Source organism: Pristis pectinata, chromosome 22 (assembly GCF_009764475.1).
Source record: "Pristis pectinata isolate sPriPec2 chromosome 22, sPriPec2.1.pri, whole genome shotgun sequence".
In the NCBI taxonomy this organism is placed as follows: domain Eukaryota; kingdom Metazoa; phylum Chordata; class Chondrichthyes; order Rhinopristiformes; family Pristidae; genus Pristis; species Pristis pectinata.
Window position 1 is genome coordinate 6,557,103 of NC_067426.1, and position 22,215 is coordinate 6,579,317.

The 22,215-nt window shown below is 37.8% G+C and overlaps 1 protein-coding gene across 11 annotated transcripts in view; it reads right to left on the reverse strand.

The window, feature by feature from the left end:
* Positions 1 to 268: 268 nt before the first annotated feature.
* qkia (QKI, KH domain containing, RNA binding a) overlaps positions 269 to 22,215 on the reverse strand; it is an 85,533-nt gene continuing 63,586 nt past the window's right edge. Inside the window, exons 5-9 of one of the 11 annotated variants that reach the window (XM_052036405.1) lie at positions 13,906 to 13,996; positions 10,836 to 11,114; positions 6,600 to 6,674; positions 4,841 to 4,953; positions 269 to 4,016 (exon numbers count right to left, since the gene is read on the reverse strand). In XM_052036405.1, the coding sequence (XP_051892365.1) occupies positions 3,993 to 4,016; positions 4,841 to 4,953; positions 6,600 to 6,674; positions 10,836 to 11,114; positions 13,906 to 13,996 (582 nt within the window). In that variant the 3' untranslated portion in view covers positions 269 to 3,992. Of the gene's footprint in view, positions 4,017 to 4,840; positions 4,954 to 5,695; positions 9,530 to 10,835; positions 11,139 to 13,905; positions 13,997 to 22,215 lie in introns of those variants that run through there. The other 10 variants (XM_052036402.1, XM_052036406.1, XM_052036403.1 and 7 more) reach the window with 10 other exon arrangements.

The window sequence follows — 22,215 nt, forward strand, 5'->3', positions numbered from 1 at the left end:
TTGGTTACTGAATAACTACCAATTAAATCATCCCCCAAAGCAGCAAACACTTAAAAACTTTGACATTATGAAGCTTGAAAAGAGTTATCAATCAATACCATAGCACAGTGGGTTACAGAACACCTAAGCAGCTAATCACCTTGTCCAGTAATGCAGAAAAATAGTCATTAATATCACCGAATATAATTATACTCCAAATAATGATTAAGAGACTTGTTTGCATTTAGAACAAAAATTGCTTTGAGCTCAACACTGATATAGGCAGACATTCCAGTTTTAAGTCATTTTATTGCACACATACAAGAGAGCTCCTTTTGGTAGAAGTTACATACAAGTGAATTTCAAATTTATCTATAAATACTACTTATATACAGTTTCAAACAATATCATTTATGCATAGTCTATCTTAAAGTGAATTTGCAGACATATACTGACTGCAATGTGATTCCCTAAACATTAATGTACTGTATTAGATCTTCAGTGTTCCTGTCCCTCCCAATTTACATTACAAAACACTGGGAAACAAGTATAATATACAGTATAATATACTTCACACTCAGTAGTCCATGGACTGCTTTACTATCTGACTATTGCCAACTCTCCCCTTCACCCCAACTCTTTCCAAAAAAAAGACGAGATTGATTTCAGCATAAAAATTATCGGATCTTTATTCCCCATCGGCCTGTGGCATGCCCCTCCCCCCTCCCCAAATCATTGCTTGTGTGCCTCTATTAACAAAACACCTTCTGCATTAGTTAAAAAGAAGAAAGAAAGCACAGAGGCCAGGTCCAACATTAGTACACAGAGAAGGTGCTTTAGCTGGTAGGCAATAGACAAGACTAGACAGATACCTCAAAAGAAATGTTACTTTGTTCCCGACCTTGAAGGGATGATGCATACATCACCCCCCAGGTTGTTCTTCAACACTGAATGTTGTTGTTTATATTGTTGTGCAGTGCAAGTCAGTCAACAAGACGATATAGCACATAACTTGGAGCAATTTTCAGCTAGTGTTATTTTGTGTGCGTGTATGTATGTACTCGAGTAATTCATACTCTTCAAAAGGTTAGTCCAGTGAACCAGACTGTTCATCAAGGGTTAAACAAACTATTCAGCAGTTAGTAGATTTGTACTATAACGTTTATTAAAATAAATGCCAGGGTTAATAGAAACAGCAAACACCATGAAATAAAATGCAAGCATGTAAAAACATTTTTAACAAGAAACTTATTAAATGGATAATGAGTTAACAAGTCAGAAAAGGCAACACTCCCAATGATAGAGATTATGATTACGATAAATCTGCAATGGTTTCTGGCTATCAAAACCACAGTGGCCTCAAATCTGGAAGAAAATAATCGTAAATGGTATACAATATACATACAAAATGAAGATAGAAAAATACATTATAAACTTGTAACAATGGTGGTAATTACAATACTATACATGTGTGTAGGCAATATATTAAATATTGTACACAGCATATGTAATTGCTTTGCATTCAACCAACCATTACGTAACAGCAGTGTCTTCGAGCTATTTCCTTAATGTAACTGAGGGAATACATAATACTGTCAAAAACTTTCAATGTTTTGTTTACAAAAAAATAACACTGACAAAATATTGAGTTCAAATAACTGATGTAAACTCAATGAGAGTTGACAGAAGTAAAACGTTGAAGGGCAGCAAGAAATTAACATTTCAAATTTGTTCTTATGCACTTTGTTCTAAAGTCAAGCACTGCAGCATTGTAGTAGTTTACTGATAAGAGCTGGTTTTCTGCCTCTAATTAATCAGGCAAAACTAAGCCAAAATGGCCTTCATTTTGTAAGTGACCATTAGAAACATTCTTGGATTTTACGCGAAAAAAAAGCTTTGATTTTATGGAGAAATAATGGCACAATGAGAAAAATCGAAGTATGAACAACTTAGGAAGACACAAATGGTGGCACAAAATATAAGCTGGTTGAGAAACTATTTCACACTTGTTGCATAGAATCAATGAACTGAACAGGCCTAATCTCATGTAAATTTGAGTAGCTTCACACAACTGTCCTTGCTGTTCTATCTTTTTGAATACTTTTTGCCAATTAAGACCACTTCCCTTCTCTCTAATGATGGACTGACATGCATCAGAATTAAGTCAAACAATATGTTGTTAGACACTTACAAAATGACCAGGCATGTATAAGGCACTATTTTCCTTCCTTTATGCTCTTCTCTTCTCACCCACAACCCTGCAAAATCCTAGATATACTGTTTTGGTCTTCAGTTTCTTATTACCATAACCATCCAGCATCACTTCCATTACAATTTTTTTTAATAATTTTTGTATTTTGTTACTGCAAGTAAGTATAAAAAGCTAAATTGTCAAAAATATATATTTCTTCACCAGCACCCTGTAAAAGTATCTAGTTTTTCCTCTGTGGTTTAAATGCACTGTACTTATCTACACTTTTATAACATATATAGTAAATAGAATAGGCAAGCATGGCTTTCACATCCTTCTGAAAGAAGTGTCCATTTACGAAGAGAGTTAGAAACAGATTTTTTGCATCCAGAAACGTGACACATTATGAATGTACCCCCATGTCAAGATATACATGAACAGTAAGAATGCCACTGGTTTTCCCCAAGCTGAGCTTGAATGCAAACTAGTACATTAGATAAATGTAGGAAGCTCAGATCAGTTAAATAAAAACAGTAAACTTGCGGGGCAGGGGAGAAAAGAGAAGGGAAGAGAACATTGCCAGGCACCTTTCATCTACTGTGCACAACAGTAATTGAAGATGACAGAGCTAAACGTTTGGCCTCTTAAATTGGATGCTTAATGCAAAGAATAACAAAGTTTGTTAAAGTCAATCAAGCAATTTCATAAACAGTTCAACAATCATACTGCACATTTAGCAAAAAAAAACTTCCGACACAAGATGCTTTAACAATGGGGAAGGTAAAGCTACCTTAATAGCCGTATTCTGGCATTTTTGAAACTATGGATAGACTGTGTGGTTTGGTCTAACTGGGCAGTAGACTCCCAGGATCAAGATTGGAGAATCAAATTCAAATTCTGAATAGATTTGAACATCGATACCCTTGGAAGATGGCAAATGGTGAAAGGTTTATTGATCATTAGGTAGGACACCAAGGTGGCGTATTTCATGTGGCAGAAAATGAAGTCTGTGCTACAAGTGTACTAACCGGCAGACAGCCATTCAACTAGCTGTGGGAAAGGGGTGCCTCTGATTGCACTCTATTGAACTACAAAAACAAAATGGGAGAAACCATCCCACTAAATGAGTTGTTGACCGAATGCATCAGGTAATTCTGATGTTTTCACTATGCTTTGCTCAACAGCTTCAATATCTTGTAATTTTTGTTTTGTGGCTTGCAATACTGAATACCATTTTCATTCTAATGTGGCTCCAAGAACAGCCAGAAATGGGCTTGAGTGTTTGGCAACAAAAATCAATGGTACTGTACATGAAATATTAAATCTTTGTTCATAATTGCAGTGTATATTGTCAGTGTAGAACTCTTCCCCAATATACTTGACCCAAGGTTCATTCATAATGCATCATCACAAATGCGGTCAAAGAGTTTGTAACTACAACATAAATTACATCAGATCTCCATCACATTTGTCCGGTGGCAACTGTCTGTACAGTGCTCAGTCCTTTGCCAGTGCTGTTAGAGACCTTCCTTACCATTCTTTAGGGAGAATCTTTAAGAGATGATCACTGAGAAACAGTAGTGAGGGATGAACTGGACTTATTGCTTTAGTATTATTCAGTGCAGGATCTGGCACCACATTCACCCAACCAGAAAAGCTGTGGCTGGAGCTTTTTATATAAACGTTGTTAGGTAACGAGACGAACAGACAGTGCCTCAGCTCGCTGCATTGAAGACAGGCAAGCATTGGCGATAACCAGTTAACTGATCAGCAGACAGGCATGGTCAGGTCATCATTGGGTGAAGAGTTCAGAGGTCAAAGGTCATGGGTTAGTTGCTTGTGGCAGCTGGGTAGTTAGGAACATAAGAAAACAAAAAGATAGAAAAAAAGATATTAGCGTCAGCTAGTGAAGACTGATGACATGAACACTAACCATTTAACTAATAAAAACTATTTGTCAAAGATCTGAAACTCAATCACAAGTATCATGATTTGAGCATGAAAACATGTCAAACTTCCAACAAAATGAACAGAAATACAAGACTAAATTAATGGTTAGTAGCAGTCACAATATAAAGTTCAAGGCTGGAAGAATTTTGTACAATACACGAGCCAAAACAAAACAAATTTAGAGCCATGGTCCATTAATTACAATTCTAGCCCTCCAGATATACACAGTAGCAAGCACTTAATACGGAGGGAATTTTAAGCTGAAATACACATTAAATTGGGCCACAGTACGATTTAAGATATTTCATGCCACATTTTATTCTGTCCTTGAATTATGGCTTCTAATGCCACATAGCATCTACCATCAAGCAACCCCTCTCCCACAAACCACCACTCCCTTTCCTCCCACCACACTGCTGCCACATCCTTGCCTACGGTACCAGGCTCTTGGTTCCCAGTATCAAATAGCTGGAAAGGTCCCAAGCAGAGTATCAAGAGTCTCAAAACCACCACTGCCTCCCTGGAGGCAATAGTTGAGAATTCTTGATATCCAACTTGTCTTGTATTCATTTCCAGAAAGTGATTCTGCCACAATGGAAAGCTGTTTAACTCTTCCTCACAAGCTATTGCCACGTTGTGTTGGAAACAGTATTCAAGATCAAAATTGTGAGTGCATTGGTTCATTTTAGGTTAATAATGAGAAGCCTGTAATTTACATACTGAGTACTGTTGAGATGGTGATCCTTTGGTCTCGTACAATTTGAATTGTGGTCCTGCCAGATTTTTGTAGGGTCCAGGACCCAGGACCAATGGATTCATCCAGCCCTGAAGGTCTAAAAAAAATTATGGGAAGAGAGACAGCAAAAAGAATTCAAAAAAATGCTTTTCTAAAGATGTTCTAGCTGACTGCTATTAAACATTAGTATTTATCTACAGCAAAATGAAAGGGCAGATGTTACTTTTACTTTAGGTGAAAGTTAAATCAGGGAACTATTTTGCCCCAAATTTCAATTCAAATCACAGCATTCAGATCAATGTTGCCATGTTTAATGTAAAAAAAACATTTCTATGTTAATCAAGCTTCTAGACTGATAGAATTTCAGTGGGCATGGTCTGAAATCAAACACTTGCAAAAAAAAACTTCTGTACAAAAATTGCTACACCACAATTTCAAATACCTACTTGTAGTTTCACTTTGATACAAAATTGATCAAACATAAATAGCATTAAAACTGGAGTACAATTAAATATGATAATGTTTTTATCATTTCATCTCTACAATAAAGTCTTAGAAAACAACCATGTTTTGGAGCCAGAATAAAAAGACCACACTTCTACAGGCACACTGTTAAACAAATCAGATTTTTGGAAAAGGTAGAATTACCATTTAGTACCAAAATATACACATAGTTACTCTGCTATTGAAGTAGGTTGCCTTTTCTTTTTTTTAAACACATGAAACATTAAAAGCTCTTCATATAGTGAACAAACTTCACAGGAATGGAAAATCTCAAAATAGTAAAGAATAAAAATCAATAATAAATACCCACGGTAAAAATTCCAATGCAGGAAAACTAGACAACCATTATTTTATTAAGACTAAAAATCAGGAGCAAAAACACATTGCAGATAACATATGAAATACAAACTCAGTGCAAATTTGAACAATTTTACCAGAGTAGACACAACCCTTGCAATATGCACACCTACAGTAAATCCTCAGGTACCAAGGTTAACATTTCCATAAAGAGTGCAGAGGGTTGAATTGCTATTCAGGCAGCAATTTGAGTTCCAAACTTCACTGCCCTTGCCTCTAATCAATTCCTGTAAACTGTTACACTAAGGAAGCAATTAAAAAAGTCAAAAGGGCTCTCTAACAGTGTAAAAAAATTTAAAAATTCTAACAATGCCTATTAAATTATGGTTTACAAGGCCCCGGTACTATCAGAGGCTTAACTGCAACTAACCAAATTGGATCCAGCCATTATAAAATGCTCCCACTGTCAAGTTGATATTGCTTTGCAAATGTTAATTGCAGAAAAAATATCTATTTCATTCAAGCAGGATTTATTAGACAGAAGATTAATAAAGAAATGTAGACATTTTAGTAGCTTCATAACTTTGAGCTCCCTGGTTAAAAAACCCAAATGTCAGCAACTAATCCTGCCTTTTTTTTAAAATATGATTACATTTGAAGTCAAATAGAAAATTAAACTTATGGATTTATACAAAAATGGTTAAAATTAGTGCAAGGAGAACCAATCTGTACTCCCGACTCCTTGTATAACTTAGGAATGTAAAGTTTTTGTTTTTAAAATTTCCAGTGGTCTTTATTGCTTACTGCAATAATTCAGTTTGCGTTACAGCTGGCCATTTCATGCTCTTCAATCCACTGAACCAAGTACTTTCTATTCTTGGCAAGTCACTGTTTTAATACTGATCAAAGTAAGTGCCGTTCTGGCTACAAAACTAAACTAACCTCTGTCTGCGGTCACAATCCTTTGGTAAGGATGGACACGCGAATCATGCCTCCGAACTTTAGTTGCCATCGCACCTAGTTAAATTGTGACAAGTCCAAAAGAAAGTTAGAATCTTAAAAAAAAAGGAACTCAAAATTGGTGAAGATGTACATAATTCAACAATACAACAGCACAATGACTTGAAAAGTTAGGCAAAAGTAAATTTAGGTAATCTTGCCAGACAACATTGCTTTACTAACTGCTTATCTCTCAGTACTGTGTGCTGGGGCTGTTAAAAAGGTTTCATTTCAATGGATACTGCATATGACCAAAACATAGGTACATTTAATCAATTTAGTTAAAGTACAACAAAGCACCTAAAGACAGATATGCTACTTGGTCTCGAATAAGATGAGCTGGGTGTTTGCTGCACCATCTTTGTATTCAAGTCAACTGCAGTATTTTCAGTGTTAGCTGTTTGGAAATCCTCTAGCATGTAAAACCTGATTAACTTAGTCAGCAAGAGTGAATTTTATCCACATTGTTGCAATTATCTATAAGACTGTTAATTCTATTGGTGGCATTATTAAACTGACATTCCTTAACAATCAGCACTCAAGCTTTCTCTTCCAATCTAATTCCAATTTTTTTGAAATTGAAAATTCTAAAACAGGATACTAGTTGATAGGATTAGTGTAAACCACTATTAAAAATACATAGTGTCAAAATGAAATTGAGGATTTGTTTCAATAAAGTCCAGGAATGTCCTTACCAAACCCCAGAGGGTAAAGGAAGAAAACATGTTATATTCAGAATTGGTTTGCTCCACTGAACCTCTGTAAATACAAGCTTGTGGCGACTCGATGGCGGCGGGCCTCGTCTTTCCGAGCGACGGGGAGAACCCGCGCGCGGGAAAGTCCTGATGACGTAGGACTTACGTCATTGCCGGTTTTTTTGGGCGGGAGTTTTTCTCCCTTAAAGGGCCCGCACAAGACGGGAAAATAAACCAGTTCTGTTTGGCAATCCTCCGAGTAGAGTCTTGTTTTATTCCGCGGTAGCAACCGCTACATGCTCATTGAACTGCTTGTTATTTTGGTATGACAGACTCAAATGTAACAGATAAACATAGCCAGTATTTAACACCAAAGCATTCTGCACGACTCAAAACCATTATCCTTCTGAAGATGTTTCGATTATCAATTTTAATAAGGTAAAAGCAGCTCTGGATCCTTTATGGAACCTGCAGATTACTGTAGGTCTCGTTACATTTGTGATGTTAGGTAAACAGCATCACACAATAAGTTATCTACTTAAGTTTACTCATGTGCTACGTTGTTAATTAAGTTAGCACCAGTAAATGTACAAGAAGAAAAACTGTGGGCAGTTTACACAAATAATTTAGTGCAGAAGAGAGATCCGGAACCACAGTAAAAACCCATCAGCATTCATTGATAAGCAGTTAGTAAAAATAAAGTACAAAAATAAATGAGCCTTGCACCAAGCAGAGATTGAAACACTGCAGATTTGGATCACGAGTGCCAGTTTGGCAAGTGTCAGTGTGTTACAAGGGTTGATCAGTGGTTAGTGTGCATTGTGATACAAAGATCAGATTCCAATGCCTCTTGCTCTATCCTGAGAGAAATGTACTTTTAACTCATAACAGCATGTGCTACTTCAAGGCAGCACCAGCATTTCCAGATTTTTTTTAAAACTGGTTTTCAAAACAGTTATAGCAATTTAAGCTTCACCTTATCTTGATCCAATTTCACAGGCACAAAGACAAGAGATTCCATTGTAATGATTAACCCTTAAAGCCCTAGCCACAGCATTTTTTGTGGATATTTGCTCATTAATGGTATGGGTTAATTTACCAATGTTTACAGATTAATGTTTTTACTGAGATAAAGCACTAAGCCACCACTTCAGAAAAAGGGCAAAGATCAATGTTTGGTAGATCAAAAAAATGTCAGAGTATCAAGGATTCTGGTAGTAGTCTACAAATGACCTTCAAAACCACTGAACCTGCACCTTTTCAAAGGGTAATGCCTAATTCACTTGATAGGTCAAGCAAGGAACAAACTGGATGCAGTTCATACCTTCTTCTAAACTGCTTTATCATTGTGTCTTAACCACAAAAGCCTCAAGCAAGATTGCCTAATTATGAGCAGTTTTACATTGTGGGTCTGTATCCAACAGAAAACTAAACAGAAATCGTGTACACTTCAGAAACATTTGAGATAAAATAGAAACTTCTCACTTCAATTTGGGTCAGAACTGAACCCAGATAAATTGACAAGAACAAAGTGCTCTAATCCATTGCACCATTATGTCCCCAACACATCTGTAATTTTCCATTCTGACATTTGATTTTAAATACAGGCCCAAGAATTAAGCAGAATGACAATTTAGAGCTGCTTTTGAGAATTATATCTGAACTAATACATTGTCTACTAGCATAGATATCTGTATTTACAAAAAATCTAAAAGATTCTAAATTTGATCTTTTTAAAAATCTAATAACCTTTATGGGAAAGCCGATAACAAACCCCCTTAATTCTGGTACTTTTTTTTTGGTTATCACCGTACACATCATCGCCTTGCTGCTCCAAGTAGTGGTTTGATAGGGCATGTGATATGGCATTCATCCAATCAGGTCTTCAGTGTATCCATTTTTTCAACATCGCTACAAGGGAACACTTGTCTCAAAAAAAAAAGTGCTTTAGGTACTTTAAACCACTGACCGTGTCCTTAAGTCTTAGGATATATTGTATGATGTGGTTAAAGCCTGCCAAATACTGTACACCCTGCACCCAAAATAAGCATGGCTATACTGCTCGTGTTTCAATGTGCTTGGTCAGACTCTTCACTTCTTCTGAGGAAGTTATTTTTTTTCCTGAGGATTCAGACACATGTCCCATGCATTCTTAGCCTTTTGCTGGAAAAGCCATACCTAAGGACAAACAATCAGCAAGTTAAGACAGTTAACAGTTTTTCACTTGTACAATTTAAAAATAATTAATATAGCGTAACACATTAGTTTGTCCCTCATGATTAGAATTTTTTTTACTCCCTACAAAACCTCGTGCCTATTCCCACATCCTCTTATCTAGTTTAGATTGGGTAATCCCAGAGGTTCAATTCAGTTTCAAAAGGTCTCAATGTTCTACTTCTTTCCTAAGCAATTAGTAAGTGTTGAAAATTCTTTAATTCAAAAATCTAATTTGCAGTTACTTCAATTTTTCCGGCATTATTCAATCCGCAAGTTAGACTAGATTTTAAATCGCCTACCAAATTTACTAAGTAAAATGTATTTGACGTTAAACTGGAAAATCTGTAAAATTAGAAAGTTTTCGGAAGCAGCAACTGTCATTCCTTCACTTTTTCAAATATTATATACTATAATGATCAGAAAGTTATTTAATACATTTCAAAAGTTGCATATTTTTCTTTGCTCCAATTTTGATTTGGGAGGTCCATGGCACAAATTCCTCATCAGTGCAAAGTCTGGGACCACCATTTTAAGATGCTCAGTGCACTGAGACCACTAATAAAACTAGCATTTGCTTTTTAAACAAAACCAATTTATCAAGAACAAAATCAACTGGTATTTTATAGCAAAGATGATACACGTTTAGTCTTCAAGCTTGTTACTAAAATAGGTCCATCAGTTCATGAACAGCATTACTCTCAACCAGAAACATCGACTGCTTAGTTCCCTCCATAGATGCTGCCTGACCAGCTGAGTTCCTCCAGCATTTTGTGTGCGTTATTACTATAACTGGCTTCCTCATCCATTGCACCAACCCCTACTTTGAATATCTTTGCCTCAACCACATCATAGGCTGCTCATATGAAATTCTCCCTTTTATGGATTTGAAACTTGCACTGTAATAATTTCTGCTCAACCTAGCTTTACCTTTTCCGTTCCAAATCTTCAATGAATGCATTTAGAGTCACAGGTGATTGATAAATATCTAATCTAGTTAATTTTAGCTGAAAAGTCAAACGTCTGTATGAATTCATTTTAAAAATTCAGCTGCGCAATTCAATTTTGAACAGATGGAAATTTTAGTAATTTTCATTTGGCTACATGAACCTGCACACACCTCAGTGTAAGATGCTGCAATCCCCCAATCCTCCTTCAAGAGGAAATTGATTTAATAAGTATATAAATTTAAATCAAAACTACGAAACATCAAAAAAAAACGTGAAATGTCACTAGCTTTTCACTTAGTCTACTTTCAGGCTTTGCTTACCTAGAACCCCACTCGGCTCCATTGGATATTCCAGTAGAGATGCAGCTGGTGTCAAAGCATATGGGTAGTCGTAGGGTGTTGTATAGATTATACCAGCTTCTGGTGAAGGTGGTACTAAGGCAGTTGGATGAGGGGTTCCATTAGGCATGACTGTAGTTGTCTGAATTGGCCTAATTATATTCATAATGGCAGGACCAGCTGGCGTAGAGGCACGCAAGGCAGCTGGTGGAAGCATGGGGGCAGCTGGTCCAGTTATCAGCCGCGGACCCTGCGATGTTGCTGCAAGAGAAAAGGCAAGGGTAGCTGCAGTAAGCAACAGGGATCACAAGGAGGGGAGAAAGGAAGGTGAGCAGGAAAGAGGAGGAAAAGAATTAAAGGAAGAAAAGTATGATGGGGAAGGAAAACAGGAAATTAGTCCATGCAATGATCACATTTACCCAAAAAAAAGCACCCCCCATTTGCAAGCTGATTTCCTTTTACCAATATTTAATCAAGCATAATTTTAAAGAAAATACAAATAGAGCAAACTAAACAGTGATATACAGGAAAATCTTGACACACGGGAGACAAAACTGCAGTTTCAAAAAGCCATGTGATAGGCAATATTTTATACCAAAGATCGAAATACTAGTGCCATGTATTGTACCCATTTCCTTTTGATATAGTGCATCCCTATAATGTCCTTAACAATATCGACAAGTTCTGAGATAAAGATATGAAAACAATGTGCAAATTTCTTCCAGATTTGATTCTTCAGTTAAAAACTAGGTGTCATTGACTAAACTCTTCAATCACTCTTGTTGAAATGATCTCACTGGATCCTTGTTTCAAATGCTTTATTCATATTTAAGATAAACTGTAGATGAATACTGTACTGCTGCCGCAAAACAACAAATTTCATGACATACAAGTCAGTGATAAGCCTGATTCTGAATAAACTATATGGTACAGGCAAAGGCACTGGCATTTCTGTGCACTTCAATATGGAATACTTTCAGCTGCATTCAAATTAGCAAGTGCAAAATTTACACAATTTACCAAAAATGCATTAATGTGTACATGCAAGGTGATACCACTTGTCTGCAAGCAAATCTTCATGTAACCAGTGAACTTGAATGACAAACCACAAGGTGCATTGATACCCTGATGCCAATGATTCCATTCCTATAAATTTTTTTTAAAACTACACGTCAATATTAAATCCCCAAGTGGAACAATGGTAGTTTAGAATACTTCATTCAGAACATTCATAGACATCTAAATGCTCGTATGGTTGAAAACAGAATATTCGTCAATTGGCATCACTTTATTCATGTACTCAGTATGCATGGCCACATACTTGTGCACACCGATCATGCAAGTGAGCATCTTGATAGAAAAAAAAACTCAGGAGCTGGGGTATAGAAAGCCAATTATAATTCAAGACAAGGTAATATCTTGGAGGTGGATGAAACAAAGACAAATGTTCCAGTACTAATCCAAAAATTAAACAAGAAGTAATTAAAACAAATATTTAGGACAGTGACAAAACTGACATCAAAATTTATGCCCTTTGAAAGATTTAAACATATTCAAAATATTTTGAAAGATCCAAATCTCGGTCTCCTTTCCTCTGGCTCTCAACAGGTTACAAAAGTTTAATTTATTTGGTCAACTTTAAACAAAGCAATCTGTCACAGCACTTTTTTTAAACCATTATATTCTAAGCCTTATAAGCATATTAATGCTAAATAGAGTTTTCAGCAAGTGGCAGTAATAGCTTAAAACATTTCAATATCAAGATGTATTAAAAGGGTTTTGTTTTTCCCCTTTGTCCCAAAAACAGGGCAGTTTTTACACGAAGCATGAATTTTTCCAAATGCAAGTCTTTAGTAGTCCTTCAGAGGATCCGAGTACAAGTGGAAGATCAACACTACTTGCCTCTGAACTTGGTGGACTGCTGGGCTTTTCCATAAAATGTTGGGAGTCAACTGTGAGAGAGAATTTGGAGTAACACGTGGACCATACCAGGCAAGGCGAGCAGATTTCCTTCCAAGGGGCCTCATCGGGTTTTTAATAACAATCCAATAGTTTCATGGTTACCAATACTGAGACTAGTTTTCATTAGTTCAAATCTCATCATGCCACCTAATTAATGTCCAGCTACTTTACCAATTTGCTCCTCTAACCCCTCATAGCTTCTCCATTCTAAATGACACTGCGAGTACCCCACTAACAGTTGAGCTTAAAATTGGAAGTTGCTTCATTTTGCACCACTCACTATAGAATAAAATGCTGGCATTTAGTGTTCAAGCTCTCAAAGAACAGCCACAACAGCAACATCTGAGAGCTAGACACACACATTTTGAAAAAAGGTCAGTTAGTGATCTGGAATGGAGTCAAGTCCAGCTAAGAACTGCTGGATATATTACCCTATACTCCCAGCCTAGGTGGGAATCATATCTTAACTGATTCATATCCCACCCACAGAATCAATGCTTGCTACAGCCATGTGCTGATAATCTTGCATCACGTGATATACTTTGACCATATACCAGAGCATTACTATGACCAGATCACCAGTCTTCCCACTCTTGTAATTCTCACCCATGTTTTTGTTTACTTCAATGTTGCAGCTAATCCAACACTCCTCCTCCCAGTTCCCTACTCACCACTACCAACTACAAAGTTTACCCAAGACAGTTTTGTGTCTTAACCCTTGTTGAGCTACATTGACCGTAAATTTGCATTCAAATCTCTCCTTCGTAAGGAACTATGGATTCCAACCCTACAACACGCATTGCTACACTCAGATTCTAGCCTCTCAAACTCACCAGATGTTTATTGAGACCCTAAATTCTGAAGGTACTACGCTCTCTACCCGTATCCTATGTTAGATGTTCTTTAAAATCTCCCCTGTCCAATCTACCCTTACAAACCCTGACATTTTAATGTCAAATTCTGTTTAACAATCCTCCCATGAAGCCTACTGGAATGTATTTATTTTGTTAAGGGCACTATACAAATGCAAGCAGTTTGTAGGACTAAGCATCGCATTAAAAACAATGATATGCAAAAATGCAGTTCTTACGTGCTTTGATATTGGCATCTCTGTAGGTACCATTAAGAATAGCTAACTCCATCAGTTGCATCTTCTTCAAATTGTCTTCCCCCTCTGCCTGCAATAAGATGAATATACCACTGTTAATACACAAGTAAGCAGTCACACTGAGTGCTGCTTTTAATTAAATACCTTAATACCACTGTCCATGTATGTGGCCTTAATAGAAGGCAAAGTATCAAAACCTAGCCTACTAATTTAAGATCTCAATTCTAAAATTCTGTCCAGGGAGAGTGCATACACAGTTGTGGCTACAAAGTGAATTTCAGAACAAGGGAAAGGCTTCTTACTCAAACATTAGAGGTAAGAGGACAGAAAAATCCATATGGGTTTGAGTACTACAAAGGAAGGAGAAAGACATGCAATAAGATTCCGAAAATATTGTCAATCCATTTGAAATTAAGCATTTAGGCAGAGATCAAATTAGAAATAAGGTAATACGCAGTAGAAAACCCCCAATTCTACAGAAAACAAGATAAAAACATCGGGTGCATTTGGAAGCCAAATAACTGAACAAAGGATTAGCAAGGGCCAGTTCTAAGGCAAAAAAAACTGAAGCATATGTTCATCAAAGTCCATTCTCATCCTTTATAGACTATGGTATTTTTTTTAAATGTACAAAAATAACCTTTGGAAACACAAGTTCAGATTCTCAGAAATTTTTCCTCCATCACTCTTGGTAATTGTTTTCCCCTTCAAGTAGAAATTGTAATTAATGAGGAACCATTTCGTCCTCCACCAAAAAGGATCTTCAACAATTAGTCCTGGCTTTTTAAAGATTTTTATCTAAAGTCAGTAGAATCAATAAAACACAGTACAAGGACATCCTGCACTGGGTAAGGTAGGAACTGCCAGCTCTCTTAAGGTGGAAGAACACAGTGGGTTTGGCTTTCCACCACGTGAAATGTGTAACAAAATTACAAGCTCAGGGTTTGGGTATGCAATGATTCATCTCCTACTACATTTAAGTGCTTAAGAACAATGGATGTAAAAATCAAAGTCTTCAAACAAGCTTCGTTTCTAAGCCCCTTCCAGAAGCTTGTTCTCCAAAAGGCAAAACCTGGTGTATATACCAGAATCATTAGATCATCATCCCCTTTCTTGATTACAACACCAAGGTATATTGGTGAGCTGAGGGGCAGGAGGCGAAGTTTATAGCGCTGGTATCCATCATTCCGGATTATAAATATTTAACAACATAGGCTCTTAGCCAAACTGAGAGTACTGCAATTTATAATGCTGATTGAAATACAATTTATAGAAAACTCAGAAGTAAACACGACAGCAGTCTAGAGTTAGAGTTTGGTGCATTTATTTTTAAGGGCCTAAATGCTTTTACATTCACCGACCTACAGAGCTTCAACTGTTTAAAATTTAAAATCAGATCAGTCTTGATGTCCCAGTAGACCTCATATATGCAGCACGTTTTGCCCATACTATTGTGGCAGTCAGAGATGAATTAGCACCGTTTCTGCCTGGAGACTCACTGGCTAATCTTCAAAAGAAAGCCAACAGTTCAGATACTGAGCATAGACAAGTGGCACTGCTTTATACTGCTTGATAAATTTGCAGGTTATAAAGTTAAACTGACTCCAGGGAAATGGATGTCATTCAGCCTTTAAATGTGATTCTGCTAACTGGGAACTGAAAGTAATGGAGTTTTTCTGCAAAGAACACGAATTATGCCCTATCACACAAAAAAAAGTTGAACTTAAATTATCCAAAGCAAGTACACACCTAAAAAATTTTCTAGGTTAGAAAAGGTTAGAAATTGGTTGTTCTATAGTTCAAAGATTGGCATTTGCTTATGGTTTCAGCAATGTTTCATTCTTAGTTATGGTATCCATTCACTCCTCCTTGGTTCCAAAAAATATAACTGCTGACACAGAATCAGATTGATATGGCAAAGGTCTCTTCCAGACTCTTGACAACTCCTAGCAGAACAATCCCATCAGTCCAAGTCTCCCACTATTTCTCCCTTACCCTGCAAATTGTCCAAGTGCCTATCCAATTATCTTAAGACATCTTTTCACAGTGAATTCCCATGCAAGTTTTTCCATACATCTACAAGTGACCCATTTTCCCTGTCCTTGATCCATTCCCTCTATTCTCTATCAAATCATCCCTCAAATTTTTGTCCAAGAACAATTCTTCCATCCAACCTCAGTCAAAACCCCAGAAAACTTCTTCCAGTAAATGAAAGTCAAAAAAAAGACTTTCAATGCTGAAAGACTTTCAATGCTGAAAGAGCAATGGGAACACTCACCAACTCAGGCAGCATCTGTGGAAATTCAGGTTTGATGAAAGGGTTTCAATCTGAAATGTTAACCGTTTCTCTACCCACAGATGCTGCCTGACCTGCTAAGCAATTCGAGCATTGTTTTCTGAACCTTCCCCAAGTAATGGTATTCCTAAAGTTAATGGACCACTGTGGCCTAACCTTGTTTCTCTAACAGGTTCAAACTTCCATGCTTTTGCCTACAGATCCCAGGATCTCATAAATCACTACCCAATGTATCAAGCTACTTTCAAAGATTTATGCATGCATACACCCAAATCCCTTACCTCCTGGACATTTAAACTATATACAGCAAAAACCCCAATAATCTGCTAACTACTATGAAATCCTGATGATTTGGCATCTAGCTCACCAGGTAACATTTCCCGTGTTTCTTTTCTGCTCATCGGAGCCTGTTTCCCGTGTTCCCCTTTAACTTAGAGGCAAGAGACTAGATGCTGGAATTGGGAGCAACAACCAACCTGCTGAAGGAACTCAGCGGGTCACACAGCACTTGGATTTTTTTGGCACCAAGTCTAAATCCTGCTTCAGTCCTATTAACAGATCCTCCGCACCCCCCCCCCCCCGCCCCCCCCCCCCCCCCCCCCCCCCCAGTTGCTGCTCGACCCACTGAGTTCCTGCAGCAAATTGCTTGTTGCTCCCTTTTTAACTTACCTGGGTCATTTTTTTTTAAATTAAAAGGTTATGCTATTGATTGAAATAGCTTCCAATAGTCCTGCAAATCCACCAATCTGGCACCAAAGTCTCAAGCCTGCAGTATTACTGAAGATTTAATTTGTCATGCCTTCTATCAAACTGCACCTTTTCACATTAAATTGCATTGGTCACTGCTTGCCCATTCAGCCAGCCTCATTTTATTGCCATTTATTAATTTTCACCTTACCATTTAGTACATTTCCAAAATAGAGCTTCACAAATTCAGGAATTTTATTCTGCACACTCGTGTCCAAGTTCTTAACAGCCACATTCTCACCTTGCAATCCATGGGTTAAATATAAAACCATATAGTTAGCATTAATCCAAAGACATCATTTGCCACTTTCCCTCAACATGGGCAATGCAGTATGTGATGCAAAAGACAATGTAGACATCCTGGTTACTTAAAATTGCTTTAAAAATAGTTTTGTACTCAGTTCTTCAGAAAATTCCATGGAGCGTTCTACACCCACTTGGGGAGAGCAGGTGGAGTCTTGATTGAATCTCTCAAGCTCCACAACATTCCCTCACTACTCTAGTGAACTGGCAGATAAGATTTTGATTGTTCAATTCTCTGGTGGAGCTTGCATCCAAAGCTAATGAACTCCTAGTATTAAAACCCAGGAGAGTATTTCTGTAATCACTGCACAGCAAGATTCTTACAAATTCTGCAACAAATGCATTCCAGAACTGGCACAATAGTATGAGCATCAAAATAAAAGAAATCCACACCATTTTAAAAGTATTAGCATATAAAAAATATGAAATTACAGAAAATATTGGAAGGTACTTAAGCAGGTCAGGCAGCATCTGTGGAGAGAAAAACAGTTAACATTTCAGACTGTTCAGAACTGGAAAATATTGTTTTCTTATTTTAAATTGGAGGAAGAGGAGAGCTGGAGAGAAAGGGAAGGTCTGATTAGGAGGCAAAGGTTGTTCAAATGCCACTGCCTTTGATGCAATGTAACTAGAAGCAGTTTTCCCTCTATCAGAACCAGCCACTTCTGACAAAGGCAGTTATCTGAACACATTGAGTCCCAGGGGCTTGGTAGACCAGATGTCAGAGTGGAGCTGAGATGGACAATTAGTGGCAGGTAACCAAGCAGCTCAGGGTCACATATGCAGATTGAAGGAAGTGTCCTGAAAAACAGTCAACTAATCTGCATTTGGTTTCTCCATCATACAGACAATATTGAGAGCGCAAATTACAATGTACTAAATTGAAAGTGCAAGTATATTGCTGGGTCACGTAGAGGAACTGCGAATCCCTGGAAGGTGCAAAGAGAACAGGTAAAAGGGACAGGTGTTGCATTCCCATTCAAATGCAGAAGTGCGACGAGAAGGGGTGCGGTTAGTGGAAATCAAAGAGCTCTCCGAAAAGGGGAGCGGAGTGCGTCTGGTAGTGATAATTGAAAGTGTTGGAAATTAGAAAGGATGACTCATTGAAAACACAGGCAGGAAGAGTGGAAGATGAGGATAAAGGGAACCCCACTCTCTGGCTGAGAGAAGGGGTGAGTGCAAAAGTATAAACAGGAGGTGCAGTTGAGAGCCCTGATCACTAATTTGGGGTGGGGGTGGGGGGGGGGGGGGCGTCACATATTCACAGTTAAGGGAAAAAGTAAGACATCTCCAAAGCACTGTGGGAAGTCTGATCATCCAGAAAGATACAACAGCCAATGAGAAACTGGGAAAATTGAATGCAGTCCTTGTTGGAAGCAAAATCTGGAAGAGATGCAGTCATGATAGTGTGGGAATCACCAGGCTTGTAATGGATATTAAGCTCTGGAGTGTGGCTTGCTTGGACCAGATTTATCATAATCCACAGTGAAGCCACATGTGTTAAATATGCATCAACTTAGCATTATAATGAGCAACTTGCTCATAAACTAGACTGGACAGAATATTTCAAGCAATTCCTAAGCAATGAAAGCCAGGGCACAATTGTTCCAAGCAACATTAGTGCATGGATGTCTTTGAACATAGACCATTAACAGCACAGTACAGGCCCTTCGGCCCACAATGTTGTGCCAACATTTAATCTTGCTTTACGATCTATCTAACCCTTCCCTCCCACATAGCCCCCCCATTTCTCTATCATTCATGTGTCTATCCAAGAGTCTCTTAAATGTCCCTAATGTATCTGCCCTCAACCTCTGCTGGCAGTGCGTTCCACGCACCCACCACTCTGCATAAAAAACTTACCTCTGACATCCCCCTTATCTTCCTCCAATCACCTTAAAATTATGCTCCCTCGTGTCAGCCACCATTGCCCTTTGCAAAAAAAAACTCCAATTTTTCAAATTTGAGAAATTTAAATGTTCAATTCTTCAAATCAAAGTTCACTTTTTAATGACTGAAAAGTTTACAGTGAAACAGAAACAAAGATTAAAAAGATTTTTGGATTCAAACTGCAGAAACAGCTTAAAATCTTGTTAAAATGCACAACATTATCAATCTGCATTTTCCCTTTCAATGCGGTTAACACTACCCATCCCATAGACAGCAGAAGACGACAACAGATGTGCAAAAATATACCAGCTGTTGCAACCAAAACATCAGACGATTTCTCCCAATGAAGAGACCAGGTTGCCTCAAGTACTTCATCTTTGTCGAACACGATGGTGAGTAGTTTTACTGTTCTTGGCCGAACCAGCAAAAGCTTATGGGCTCATGTCAGAAAGTAATGCTGTGTGGTATCAAAGTAGTGCCAATAGTTACAATGCAAGGTTAATAATATTAGAAATACCTAGTAAGTTGTTGAATGTACCAGTTTTCTTTAAAAATGCAATGATTTAGAGATAAGGTTCTAGATCTGCACAGCTGATCTCAAGTAGAGACTTTTAAGAATGATATAATTAGTTGCATAATAATGACACAGCAGATAATGTAGGCATTTCCTGTGCTGGCTCTTTGCCACCATCTTGTAAAGATTCTCCCAAAATACTTGCATAATTCTTTTTGAAGTTAGAACTAAATATTTTCAGCACCATTTTAGGCTGTGTATTCTTGATTTTAAACTCCTTGCACAGGTCTTTTATCAACCAAATCCATCTACTCTCGTTGTGGAACCTTAAACCTTATTTTTCCCATCAAAACCCTCAATGCTGCTAGCTTCTTTATCTGCACTAAGAACTCCAGCTTCCTCAGAACTGAACAAGTTTCCAGCAATATTGTAGTAAATCTCTTGTGCACCTTCAAGATCTTGTCTCTTTTCCCCAAAACAATGCCACAACTGAATTATGCACATCAAATTAAATAGTGCTATTGTGAAAGTTAACACAAACTCAGGAGTTGTTGAACTTCAGGTACCTTCAAAATTGTTTACACAAGCACCTTAAGGTCTTTGCTCTTAAACCTTGTATAGTGCCCAGTTCATTGAGCTGCTGCCTCGCAGTTCCAGCAACCCAAATTCAGTCCTGCCCTCCAGTGCTGCTTGCGTGGAGTTTGCACATTCTCTATGACTACATGGGTTTTCCCTAGGAACTCTATCCTCCCAAAGATGTTCTGGATATTAAGTAATTGGCCACTGTAAATTACCACCAGTGCACACCTGAGTGATTAAAATCAGGGATAGTTGATCAGAATATGCAGAAAATAGGTTACAGGGACATTTGTGGTGGGGGCAGGGAGAATTGCTGTCAACTGGCAAAGACTAGATGGTAGAAATAGAAACCTACGTGCCATATGGACACACAGGAATCCATGCCAGCTCCCTGCAGAGCAATTCTGTCATCCCCATGTGTAACCTTGCAGAAGTTCTAATACCAACCACCCCCCCACCCCCACCAACCTCCCCCCCACCACCAAAACCCTGGGTCTCTTTTGAAAACTCAATTGGCAGATTACAGCATTCCAACAGGCAGCAAGTTCCATATGATTTTCTTCACTGCACCACCTCCATTCTGTCACCAAATTTCCTCCATTACAATTTAGATTGAATACGATTCCATCATCAACCCAGGAGAGTGCTGCATATGCTCACTCAAGTTTGAACAACTGAGCAGCACATATGGCTTTCTACGGTTAGGTTTATAACTTTCCAGTGTCCCTTTAAACCCTATTGGTCTTTGTGCTTGAAGTGATGCAGGTAGAGAAATGAGGGGAAAATGAGTTGACATGACTGCCAATGAAAGGGACCTACATGGTCACTTGACAAAAACAGGCTCAAGATCAATTGCAATTCACAACTCGCTCCCTCCAACTTCTAGGCTCAATTGGAGCTGTCTGCAGGCCAGGAGTAGGAAAAAGGCAAGTGTTCTACAGATATGCCGTAATGGAAAATCAAAAATCAAAAACTGGAAAGTTAATGCTAAAAGTATGCCATCTCTGCAGGTATGGCAATTTCAAAAAGAAATTAGACTAAGTTCAAAAAAAAAATTTTACAGTAAGGACAAACAAGTTACCTGGAGTGAATAATCCAGACTCATGGACAACTTCAATTTCTGCAACTCACCGCAAAAACTAACAAGACTTGCATCCTACTGTTCAAAATGCTGCATTACACTCAATTCATCAGCATTGCAGAAAACAAATGCAAGAAGAAAAATATGACAAATTGAGGCCCTGTCCCAAAATCTGTCACAAGTTTCAAAATTTGTATTTAGCAACTAAGCCATAAGGACAAGGATTCCAAATCTGATGATCATCTTTCCAAGCCATAGGAACATTGGAGGAAAGGAGACCAGGGAAAGCATAAGGAAACGCAATTCCTAAACACTAACCACTAAATACCTGCTGGAGGTGATCACACCTGCACCTCTGACAAATAAACACGAGACAAAAGAATACAGCTCACAAAAATAATGAATCTGGGCAAGGCACCAGGAGCGAGGAATCCTTCCAATCATACTTCGAGAAAGTATTTACACATGGCAAAACTTATACTAGGTAATTCCACATAACTCTGGGATTTGAGGACTGCAACATTAAAATACCTAGTATGATAACAAGATTCCTTCCCTCCACAAAATATGCAAAACTAAACAAATTAGTGAATTGCAGTTTTACAAATATTCAAACAGAAGGCACCTCCACTTCACAATTCCAACCCACACATCCAAGTCAAGCTTGATTTGGCCTCAGTGGCTGGTAAGATGGAGAACTGCCAAGGCTCTGTCCATAGAGCACCCTGACAGATACTAAATGAAAGCAAAGCATTGCCTTCAAGTCTAAGTGATAATATTTAGAAACATTAAACAATTGAAAGTTAAAACATTAAAAAGTGGAAACACTGAAAAATAATTAAAACATTACAATGAAATGAAATTAAAAACATCTCTTTCCTG